The sequence below is a fragment of the Harpia harpyja genome, chromosome 12 (assembly GCF_026419915.1).
Source record: "Harpia harpyja isolate bHarHar1 chromosome 12, bHarHar1 primary haplotype, whole genome shotgun sequence".
NCBI lineage: Eukaryota > Metazoa > Chordata > Aves > Accipitriformes > Accipitridae > Harpia > Harpia harpyja.
The window spans coordinates 38635244-38647466 of record NC_068951.1 but is presented as its reverse complement, the minus strand read 5'-3'; the positions used below and the strand labels follow the sequence as shown (position 1 = coordinate 38647466).

General features: G+C 42.0%; 1 protein-coding gene across 1 annotated transcript in view; it reads right to left on the bottom strand.

The window, feature by feature from the left end:
- SPATA16 (spermatogenesis associated 16) overlaps positions 1–12223 on the bottom strand; it is a 98400-nt gene that overhangs the window by 31978 nt on the left and 54199 nt on the right. The window contains 1 exon segment of the mRNA XM_052803984.1: positions 10748–10832. Within this exon segment, the coding sequence (XP_052659944.1) occupies positions 10748–10832 (85 nt within the window).

The following is a 12223-nucleotide window of genomic DNA, read 5'->3' as shown; positions in this document are numbered from 1 at the left end:
CTCTTGGATTTTTATGGGGTAAAGTCTTTAAGGATATAAAACTTCAGCCCATAAAAACTTTGGAGGAGAAAACTTTATACGATGAAATCCCTAAGGATTTTTCTGCTTAAGCCTTTATGCACTGAAGTCCGTACCCATAGATGAGTATCTGGCAATCTGTCCAGGAAACTGGGATGCTACAGAACATCATCTGTTGTGCCGTACACCGTGCAGCTACTCAAGATATAGTGACACTGTGGAGAGGATTGCAAGGGCTCCAATGGACTTTCTTGAAAGTCCTTGCAGAGAGGACAGGACAATTGTTTTTTCCCACTTGCATGCGTTTTGGTGTCTTTGCATCTAGAGGGTCCTTTCTGCAATGTCCTCTCAGATACACCAGGGAGGATGTTGCTGTTCTGGCCTCAGAGTGGAAGAAGCATCAGGCTCTTTCAGGAGTATGGGGGTAGCTGCTAAACTGATAAAGATGATAAAGAAAGATTTTTTTTTTTTTTTTTTTTTGCGTATGTTGCGAGCGAGGTCTGCAGTGATATCTCATCACATGGTGCTACGCTCCAGCCTTCAATTCCAGCAGAGTTAGAAAAAGTGAAGTCCTTGAGATGACCTTAAACTGTAAGAAAGAGCTCCTCTAGCAATGTAAAATAACGTAAGGACTATGATTGACAGGAGCCCACTGAATTTGGTGGTTTACCTCAGCAGTGGACAAAATCTATTGCTTCGGCAAAGATGCAAGAACTCGCTTGAGAAGAGGCTGCAGAGTAATCTGATTATGGGGAAGATTTCTTTTTGTAGTTATGGGACTGACTCATGCTCTGCTATGTGAGGAGGTTTATATCCCTGTTTTGGAAGTGTGGGGAATCAGAGAAAGTCTGCAGAGAAACCATCTGGAGACAAAGTGTCTCAAGGAGTATTTATATTGTCAGCACTTCTATTAAAATACCAATTAATTCCTTCATGAAACACAAGCGTTCCCAAGGTTTGAGGGATGTACTTTGCTATCATGACAATTAAAAAGCCAAAAGACATTCCTAAATAACAAACTTTGTCTTGATCGAGGGTTTAAACATGTATTTGACTCAACGCCACATACTCCTCTTCTCTGAGCACCTTGGCTCTGCAGCATCCTTACATTCTGCCCTATCTAGTAATGTTACATTTCACAGACCTTTTAATAAAACCTAAACTTTAGCCTAAACAATCTTATATTGTCCCTTCAACACCCACTAAAATTCTGTTAAGAGCTCATAAAATGAATAGGTAGATGCACAAGAAACAAAGCTTTCCTGTGCCAACTTTTGATGGCAAATGATAGAACTACTTCAATATTTTTATGAAGCTCTTGCCATTTTGCCTGCTTAGAGCAGACATAGAAGAAGAAAAATGGCACTGTAGCAAAAAATTCTTCATAACAGTGACAGTAGCTTTCCCTGCTACAGTCCCTAACCTTAATCCTCTTTAACTACAGAAAGGTTTAATTTGGAAAATCCAATTATCTTGACATCTAGAATTAGCCAAAAATTTAGATATCTTTCTAGTACCTTATCTTGCAGCTGCAGTGCACACTCAGCCACTGTCTCATTTACAGTACAGCAGGAATTGATGCTTTTATTGATGATTTTTATTAATGCAATGATATCAGTCAGAGTAAAGCCATTAGCCTCTTCTATGAACTGCTTCCGCTCTTAGGCTGGTAGTTAGAATTATGGGTGCACTGCGGTGCAACCTATGCGCTTTTCTCTATATCTTTCCAACCATAAAGAAGTATCTGGCAGTCTAAGTCTGCTGCTGTTGTGATATGAGTATCTTCTCACCAGCATGATCTTCTTACATCATTTTTATTTTTTTTTCTGCGGGAAAAATAAGTAGACAGAATGCCAGAGCATATCCTTTTCTCAATATGTTTGTGGTATGAATAAATCATGTATTATACAATAGATGAGAACTTTCTGCTTATCTGCCATGTAATGCCTCCCCATTAATGTAGGTCACACCAAATATCAGCTTATTTAGGTTCTTAAGTTATTAACGTATTTAAGTCTCTGCGAGTTATTTTGTACGCGGGGTATTTTGAAAGCGGATTTGCACAGCGCCACAGCAATAGAGCCGTGTGTTCTGCTGACTTCTGAAAGGCAGAGGTATTGCAGATGGGTTACCTTAGGCTTCAAGATCTGTTTGATACTCTAATAAGTATATTCTTATGTTTTAGGAGAAAAGAAATCCACGCTTTATATCCTTCCAAAGACATTGCTATTCATTAAAGAAAAACCCCAGAATACATAGAGAATGGAAAAGGCTGGAGGCTGCTCTTGAAGCTCCCTGTCCGTGATGCCGGCAGGTGGGAAAGCGGGGACTGAGCACAAAGGTGGAAAAGCAATTCTGGTTCAGGCAAGCTCTCTGCCCGCAAGCCCATCCTCCGGTCTCACAAACTCACGTGCACGGAGAGTGCCGCGGGAGTCCTCAGCTCTTATATCGCTTGCTACCGACCGAGGACCTTAGCCTTTCGTCTCAGCACAGGGAAAAATGTTGAGGATTTCAGTGTTTCTTTGCTATGGTGGAGCGACTCTGAGACCAAGGAAACAGAGGCTATATTTGCTTTGCAAGGTCGATTCTACGGTCCGGAGCATCGACAAGGCGAGCCCCTCTTACCGCTCAGATCACGGGTTGCTGCCATCGGTATCCGCCGTGCGTATCCGTACCAGGCGGCAGCTCCAGCTCCAAGCATCCCTGCGGAGGTGGCTCCTAGCCTGGGCCACCTACCCCTGCCCCGGCCGGGACCTTGCGACTCCCTGGGACGCTGCGACGGGAGCAGCGCCGGTCCAGCGGAGCGAGCCGAGCTCCCTCGGACGGTCAGCGTGACTGCCGTGCCGTGCTGGCAGGCTCTCGCCCACCCAGCTAGCTACGGGGCAGACACGCTCCCTTGGTGTGGTAACAGAGGCAGGCGTAAATCCGCAATGGGGCAGTGGGGTAGCGGGTCCAAGAACCGCTCCCCGTGAACGGGCCGGTTATCCTCTATGTGAGGCTATTGGCCAAACCCGCAGCTTTTAACCGGTTTTGTTAATATTGCCCCTTTCTTAAGGAGAAGGGAGTTTTCGTGGTGAGAAATATCCTAATTCAAGTAAGGCAATTCACCGTGACTGCTCCGAGCAGTGGGACTGCCCTTCCAGCGCTGGGAGAAGCCTTTCTCCATCACAAGTCCTCGGCAGGTGTTGGGTCAGCTCTGCACGGCTCCTGCTATGTCGGGAATGGGTCACAGTTTAAACGGCAGGGTTTTTTTGTGAAAGGGGATTATAAACTGTGCTGAGTTGAACAGCTTTGGTAGCCTGGGCTCAGAGAGACATCTTAACTCAGACAGGCAGAGCTAAAGGTTGAGCATCGCTGAGTGCTTTATGTGGATGTAGTCGGAGCCACCGGCCAACGCATGGATGCTGCATCCATCTGGCGATTCAGGCAAGTGCTTGCGAGACAGGGAGTGACCCTGGCTAGGAAATGCTCCTGGCAGAAGTGTGGGATACTTGCTGTAGGGGGGTTTCAGGGCTTTTAGCCCAAAAAGAGAAAAAAAAAGGAAAAAAAAAAAAGGAAAGAAAACTAAAATGCAGAAACTAACTGAAGGAGATGTCAGTCCTTCCTAGCACTGAGCTCAACATCTTTTGGGAACTTGACTTAAATGTGAAGAGATGAATCAGACAGCCAGAGATGGTGACTGATGTGGTTAGCCTGCAAAATGGACAGCACTGTTCAAAGGGGCAGCGAAAAATCATGCCGGAGTCATTCCGATAGCAAACTACTTTATGTGGCTGAATGGCTGCTAATTTAGTAGAAGACAAGTTGACTGTATATAGAGATGTTTCTGAAAAGTGACTTTATCTCTTTTTGTGTGATGTCCTCTGTAGTTCTTCAAGAGCAGATGTGCAGATGGAAAGCCACATAACCAGTAATGATCCTGGGAACAGCACAAACTCCTGCCGGTAGCTTCATCTCCCCTAAGAAAGGAGATGGTATACAAAGAAAGGGAAGACGATAATGAATGTTTAACTTCTTAAGTACCTTTGCAACTCGAGGGAACAATAAGGGCCTGAGAACAGTGCAAAGTGGCTGGTTTTCTATGCTGATTTCTCAGGTTGCTTTTGTAAATCTTAAAGCTCTGTTTTGAGACCCAGTAAAAGCCAGAATGAATTGAAAATTCCACCTGTGAAATATGCACATTACTTTTGAGCTGCCCTGTAGGGTTTTTTAAATGGTCTGGAGCTTTGTTGGCCAGGTTATTCCTGTAGAACATCTTTGAGACATGATTTATGGGCCTCTGTTAACAGTTAAAACCCTAATTGGGTTGGTATTTTGCTTCATATCGGGATTTCAACAGCTACCAACTACGGTAAGGTATGTGTTCCCTATTACATTTAGCTGGTATTAAATAAATCCATCTTTCCTGAAATTAGAGACAATTAATTCATCTGTTTTAATAATTGTGACATTTAAACTAATAACTTCTCTTAGCATGTAAATATAAGTAGGATTCAAACAACAATTATTCTACCATGAATGATCTGGTACCAAAAAAATAGAAGTACGTAGAAAATATGTGGAGGTAGGTATTATTAAAGAAGAAAGAATACAAGAAAAATGTTAAATTCCTTGGTTTTGTACATGTAGAATTGTTTCTGGAATGGAAATACCAGCAATAACAACAGCAATAAACAGGTCCCAAATCAGTATAAACATGATAGAAACTCTCTGTTATGTTATTTTATTTGCCTTCTCAATCCAGTTTTCAATTACTCCATATTTTTACTAGTGTACCTGAGAGCGGAATGAAGCTGTTTTTTTGCAACTGAGAGTTATGTCTTACAAATAGTGTATTCCAAAGCCAGACAGGTCTGAATCCCTAAAATGGCATACACAGGGAGAGGCCCATTCTGCCCTGAAAAAATGTTAACAGTTTTAATTTTAACAAGTTGCTTCAGCCGTGATGCAATGAGAACATAGGAAACCCATGAACTGGTCAGAAGCTGCACTGGGATCATCTGGGTACCAGTGCAGTGTCTTAAGAATGAACTGATTTTCCTGCTTACGGGCCAAAATCTTTTTGTTCTTCTAATGTGCAGGATGAGGAAAATCATTACATCCCGATTTTCCACGAGAAAATGAAAAGTTCAGTGCTTCAAGGCAAGTGTTGTCCTTCAAAATGGCCATAGATACAGAAGAAGGAGGATTAGCTATTGGTTTTTATGAAGGGGGATAAGAGAAATGTTATCTCTTTTCTGCCATGAGAAAATTCCAAAGTAATTCTTAAAGCAGCAACAAGCTCCACAGACCTCTGAGACAATACCGACTTAGGCATATTAGGCACTTACTTCTGCCTCTACACCCAACAGTCATTGACCTCAATGGGATTTTCCCCCAGATTTGATTAAAGAAGGGACTTTTCTGCAGTGAAGTGTGGCACAGCATGATCTGCTAAAATAGCCTCAAGAATTAATGAGAAATACATTTTCTCAGTGATATGATGGCCAGGCTGCCCAGAGAGGCTGCCTGTCAGCTCCTATCAGTCATTCCATTAGGAGGATTGCAAAACATCCCTGCTGTTGCCAGCTTGGAAACCTCCGGCTCCATAGCAGGACACGGGTCAAGCGTGAGCACACAGGATTGGTGACGGGCCTCGTCACCGGCTGAGACCGCGGAACAGGTTTTGGCTACCAAGAGCTTTTTCCTTTTAACTTTCTTGCCTTGGATCGTCACCCCGCAAGGCGTGAGATAAAGCTGAGCTCTAAAGGAGTTGACAGTGTTCATCGCTGCACCGTAGGTGTTCAGCCACCTCGCAGGGCTGGGTTATCATTTGCTTTATTGTGTGATGTGCGTATTGCTCTGTGCTTGCAGCAGCCCAGATTTTTGAATTGGAAGCACCTGATGTTCATAACGGCAACGAGAGCGCAAAGCAAATGTCTGAATACCCAAACCTCCATGTCAGCCAATGCATGTGCTACTGGAAGCTTTCTCTGTGACGCTGAGTTTAGCTGACAGAAGTATTCTCAGGAACACAAGTTTGTGAGCTCCATGTGCCGCAGCCACAGAGCCAATATTTTCAATGTGCTGAGAGCAGCTCTGCGATGGCTGCAATCTTGGCCAAAACACTGGGGTTGAACTGGAACTAAAGCTAAAAGCCCAGTTGACTCCAGCGCAAATTAGAGGTCTTCATTTGAGCTGTAGCAAACACAAATTGGCTACGTTATGGAATCAAGGCTTTTAATATAGGCGGTTATGGAAGCATACAGATATGAACCTGCAAGCTTTGAAATGCCTTCCTGGGGTTCTGTTAGTTCCTGCAATGTAAGCGTTGCTGGTGCAATGGCACTTAGTGTAAGACTTTGCCTAGATGGGATTGACTTTGGAGATAAGTGCATGACGGATGCTAGAGCCGAACCTTTAGTATAAAATAGGCTACATGGTTTTCACAATGGAATAATAAAAGCAATTAAATTTGTAGTGTGCTAATGAGTTAAGCCTGAGATGTTTATAAATTAGGTAGTAAAGGCGCTTTATACTAAGATGTCTGTGCCAGGTATTGGTGAAATCAGGCTGTGACTTTCAAGATATTTGCAAAGTTCATGTTCAACAACGTTGGGCGTTTTTCACATTGTAGTATAGGTGTGATATATTTTTGCTCATGGAATGAAACATCCAGCTTATATTGCACAGTTTTTAGCCAGCGGATACAGTTTACAAAGGCGTGAGTAAAACTGGACAGTTTGGAGAGGGAGTCCTTTTATGGGTTGAAATGTCTCGGCTATTGTTTGTTTTGCTATTGCCAGCTGAGAAATTGCATTGCTGACAACAAATGCTAGGGAGCTTACCTGATTATAGTAACAAGTAAGTTTAAACTTTGTCTTGCTGCTACCACTCTGAAGATATCTACCATAATACATTTAATAACTTTCACATTATTATTTATTGTGATGAACTCTATTTAACTCGCCTATTTTTAATCTAACAGCCAATACACAAATCATCCAGTGCATATTCTATAGTGGGTTATGAAAAAAACCCCATCCATTTAATTATATGTTAACTTGGAATGTATATTTTCAGTCCGTGGCATAAAATATTTGAACAGAGAAAAAGGCCCCACTTACTGAATAGTATTATCCATTGCAAATTACTTTTTCACCTCTCATCAGCATTATACCTTTATCTCAGAGTGGAATGGAAGGTGGGTATTAATATTCAAAACCAACACAGGGCATTAGATATTACATAGCGCTGTACAGAAGATCCAGAAATAGATGATTTACTTTAAAGGGGATAATCAAAGAAAGCTAATCAAAAAGCTAATCAAAAAGAATATTTAAAGTTGCCTTGATCATGATCCATAGGTACATATACAGGGAGAAGATAACAAGTACTGAAGGATCTTTAAGCTTTCAGAGATGAATGCATAATATAAATTGCTGAAAGTTTGGACTGGACAAGTGAGATCCCAGTTTGTAAATTGGGGGAGAAACAGGGGACAACCACGCAATAAATCATCTATTAGATGGATTATGGTAAATATTCTATTATTAAACTATTTAAATGGGGATTGGGTAACTTTCTCAAAACCAGTCTCTGCTTTCCTCTTTTGGCACCAATGTAGGGAGGTAAAGGTGCAATTATGTGGTGTTTTTATGGAGGAATTCAGATAATTCATCAATATGAGCCCATCTGGCCTTAAAAACCTGGCAGTAGAAACCTTGCAGTGTGCCTAAGAGGAGGTACACAGTCACATGGAACAGATTACTGCTGAAGAAGAAGAAATATGTAAAAGTTAATAATGACGAGGGAGCGATTTGAAGATGTTTTAAGAAGAGTGTTGAAGAAAGAGGACTTCTGGCAGTTCATGTCAGGGATGGAAGAAGTTCAAAGGAAAGTATAAAACCAAAATCAGGAGAAGAAAACCGAAGGAGATACAAGATAAAGCCTGCTCTGAGCATGAGGAATAGATCAGGAGAGAAAAACCCCGTGATTTAGAAGTAGGATAAATAATAAAGAGCTTTGCAGATATGAATTAAGGGCCCGATTTTTTTACAGTAAAGACGTCAGCTGAAGGATTCGAGTGGTCTATACAATGTTTTGAAGCCATGAAAGAAGTAGAAGACAGGCTGTGAGGAGGAAAAGCCTTTTCCAGCGGTTAAAAGAACCATGAACAGAAGAAACAAAAGTAGTCAATGACACACCGGAAGATTATATACATGACCCGCTGATCAAAGCAAAGAGTGAGATATCTAATCTAAAAATCTTTCTTCACAGAAGTAAAAAAAAAAAAACCATCCTGTTCACCATCTATTCCCTTCCTCCTCACAAAATTTTGCTCACGGTTGTGAGCCAACGCTAGCGAGTTCTGGGGCAGAGGAGTTAGCAAGAAAAGCGTGCATCAATAGCTGTTGCTTTGGTTACAAAGGCACATGAGCATGTATAGTCGTGACAAGTTATTTTCAGCTTTACACCGTGAAATAGAGAGAATATTAATAAAAAAGATTATGCCACCTCGGCTTGGTCTCTCTGTGGTGGAAAGTCCCAGTGCAGTGTCACACGCTACATCATCCTGCATAATTGTTGCTGTGTGCTCTAATGACATTGAAGTCACCCCCGATGCTGAGTGCACAGAACTCATCAGCTCGGAAGGAAAAGGTTGTTATTGGTGCTGAGGATATATCTTCATGAACAGCGTTTCTTAAGTGCTAGCTATTAACTTGAGTGGGAGCGGTACTGGGCACCCAGCTGCCTCTACTGCGTGTGTGTCAGCATATAGATACCGCTGAATCCTTAGCCTAGCCCACGCTAAGGCATACGCACAAAAGGCACAAAATTGCAGAGCAATCGCTGTCTCCCAGTGAAAATCAAGCACGGTGGGGGATCAAACAAATGGTTAGATCTCTACTGACATTTCAAAGCTTCTGCAGACAAAGATGACAGCAACTCAGGTTCAGGAGAAAGGCAGAGAAGAAGTGGGAATGGGGCACAAGCAGCATGGTGGTGCCTCTTGGTACTACGGGGGTCCAAGGAGGCCCACGCGTGACCTTTCCTTCAGGAAGAGAAATGAGCTGTGAGCCCTGGAGCGAAGCAGAGGTGAACCAGAGTCCTACCACTGCCAAAATCTTTTGGCCCTTGCTATCTAGAAGGTGATGGTAATGGCTGGAAGCGATTCAGTAGCCCCACTTCTGTTCTGGTTCATTCCCACCGTAGCCCAAGCACAGCTCCTGGTTTAGACGCTATGAGGAGGCACCATGATGAATCTTGTCCTTCAGGCCACTTTTTCGGCCCTGTTACATAGCAGGGCAGTCTGAACCCCTGGGGGAGAGGACAGCTATGACAGCTCCTCCTTTAAAGGTTTATTCTTTGAAGCTTCCTGTCCATGACATCAAGAAAGGAAGTCAATGGATACCAGTGTTAAGAGACAAAAAAAGACATTCCATTCGAAGAAATGACCCCTTCATAAAACCTGTTTGTGAACTCAAGATTTTAAATGAATCTGACCCAGTGGGGAAAAAAAAAATCAAACTGTTCTGTACAGAAGAAATTCTCTGCTGGAAAGCATATAAGAAAGTTCACAGGCACTGCAAACACTAGCCCAGTGGGTAATTCTCTGAATGAGATGCACTTTGCACTCACAGCAGTACTGAAATTCAGCAGCTCCCAGGACTGAGATTTATTCCATTTTACCAATAAGAATGCAACTAATAATAGTTTTAAAAAGGAAGAATTTACCATGTGAGCGAAGATAAAAGACCAGATTCTGATCTTTATTACGCCGGCTTATGTCAGACATATTTTGCACCACTTCACATAAAGTACAGGCGTCACAGATGTTCTCACAGAATAATCCCAAAACAAATGGGATCAGAATCAGACCCTGAAATTTTATCGCAAGGGCCACGTGTTGTTCCTAGTATCATGAAATTCCTTGTACGGACAAGGAGGACCTGAGGGCCAGGTCTGTTCTGGGAGGCAGAAGGGTCTTCCAGCGCCGGAGGCCCAAATGCCGTACTCCCTCTGAAATGCACTTTGGTCGCATTGAAACCGAGGGGGTGAAGGCTGGGACACCACTGGCAGTGAGAAGCTCCTGTAGCAATAGGCCTCTGCCAGCAAAGGATGTAGCAAAGCATCCATTCACCTCCAAGTTTATGTGAGAGCTCTCCTCGGAGCAGAAGGGGGTACCCTTAAACTTAAATCTGTGCTGATGTGGCTGAACAGCCATCTCAAATAAGTATCACTCAAAGAGACGAGTCTCATTGAAGTCAACGGTCTACTCCCCACATAAGTAATCTTTGTAGACTGGGGTCTTACCTAGCCATCCTTCACAGAGCACTTTAGGTTCCTCTGAGACCATTCGTTACAGTCATTTTTTCCTCCCCTTCCGGTTGAAGAGTTTGGAACGGTGTCAGAGGATTAGTATCATGCAAATTGCAAAAGGGAAGTGTCACTAAGGTAGGAAGACTTCACAAAAAATAGCTTAGGGGACTATGCAGTATCCAGAATTAAATTTTACAGCAGTCCATAAAATTGAAGTATGAGCCAAGGGTTAACAACCTTGAATTTTGCCCTTAAAATTAGTCCAAGAAAATCTGCTTCATTATAAATACGGTAGTACTATATAGTGTCCTGTTGATTGATATGCCCAAGAGCTACCTTTGTCGGCAGTCTTTTAAGCTATAATCCTTCATTTTGGTCTTAATAGTGAGATAGGCACCTCCTTCCTCATTGGGCTATCAATTTTTACCTGCCAATACAGTTTGATGAGCTTGCTTGTATGCTGCTCAGTGCCTCCTGTCAGCCAGTACATATAGTCAGCAATCATGGTGCTCCTGATGACAAAAGCAAAATAAATGAGTGTACAGGGAGAGAAGGATGTATATAGCAATATTTAAAGGAGGTAATATTAAAAGAGTGCAACACGAAGTTTGTATCAAAAGATTACACATAAGTCTCAGTCTTTGCCCAACTTCAAGACAAGCATTAGTAAACATTTTTTTAGCCAGCTAAACTATCTGCAAGCAAACAAGCCTACATTTTCTTTTAGTAGCTTTTCCATATTTTACTCTGAGCAAATATTTAATGACTGCCATGCAATATTTTAGTCTGGCTTTTCTTTTTTGCTTTAAAGTATTTGTGGGTGAAATATGTGTAAGTACATTTCTTCTAGGACAGCGTCAACTTGTATAACAGCCTGTAGCTTGGCAGTCTGAGAATATCACTTGTCTATGGCAAATTCAGACGCAGTTCACCTTTGATTAACTGTATCTTAAAAAAACCAACCCCAAACTAAAAGTAATCAGCTATCTTGCTACCTAATTGAGTATGCTTTAGTACTCTCACTGTCTGGGACAATCATTGCATTACTCTTTCTAGAGTGAGGGATATTAAAAAACTATTGTGCAATGGATATTAATGCAGAGTCTTAACAGACTTTAGAAAATCAGTTTGCTTTTATGGCTGCCTCTCCACACTGCTCTCCGTTTCCTTTCCTCTAGAGATTCCAAATCCAATTAAATGTGACTAGATGTAATTCCAAATTGTCACTTTAGTCAATTAAACATATAATAATCTTGTGTACCTAATTACTAGCGCCAAAAGTTTATTTGTTGATGCACTGCTATCAATGTGTACTTCTGCATGTTCCCCTTATCGTTGCCTATATATTAATTGTGCTTTGACATTACTGTAAATTGAATTTGAAATTTCCCCCTAGTTAAAAGTGTCTCACAAACAGGAATCCCAATCCTGTTGTAATACCCTTTCAGAATGTACTTTCCAAGGATGTATTATGTTCTTAATGAGATATAACGAAAAATACAGGGATTTAACAATAAACATTTCAAAGCAGGCCCAGTATCAGGGGGTAACATATTGTTACAAACAGGAACTAAATCTTCCCTTAGATGTTCTCATACAGCTCCCATTAATTTCACTGGGAGAAAAGCAATTCAGTAGGATCCATGGATTTCTGCATAAGGACTGGATTTAGCCATAAGCTTTATCCAATGCTCATTCACATCATTGGCAAAAATCCTCTTGACTGCACTAGAACAAAGAGCAGTTTCTAATTGAACATCGTTAGCCCAGCCGGCACAGAATGAACAAAGGATGAAATCCTCATTGCCTTGAAAATCACTGGCAAAACTCTCATTGACTCCAAATGGTGCCAGGGTTTAATCCCAGGAATGACATATGGATCCTGTGGCTGAAGCGAAGAAGG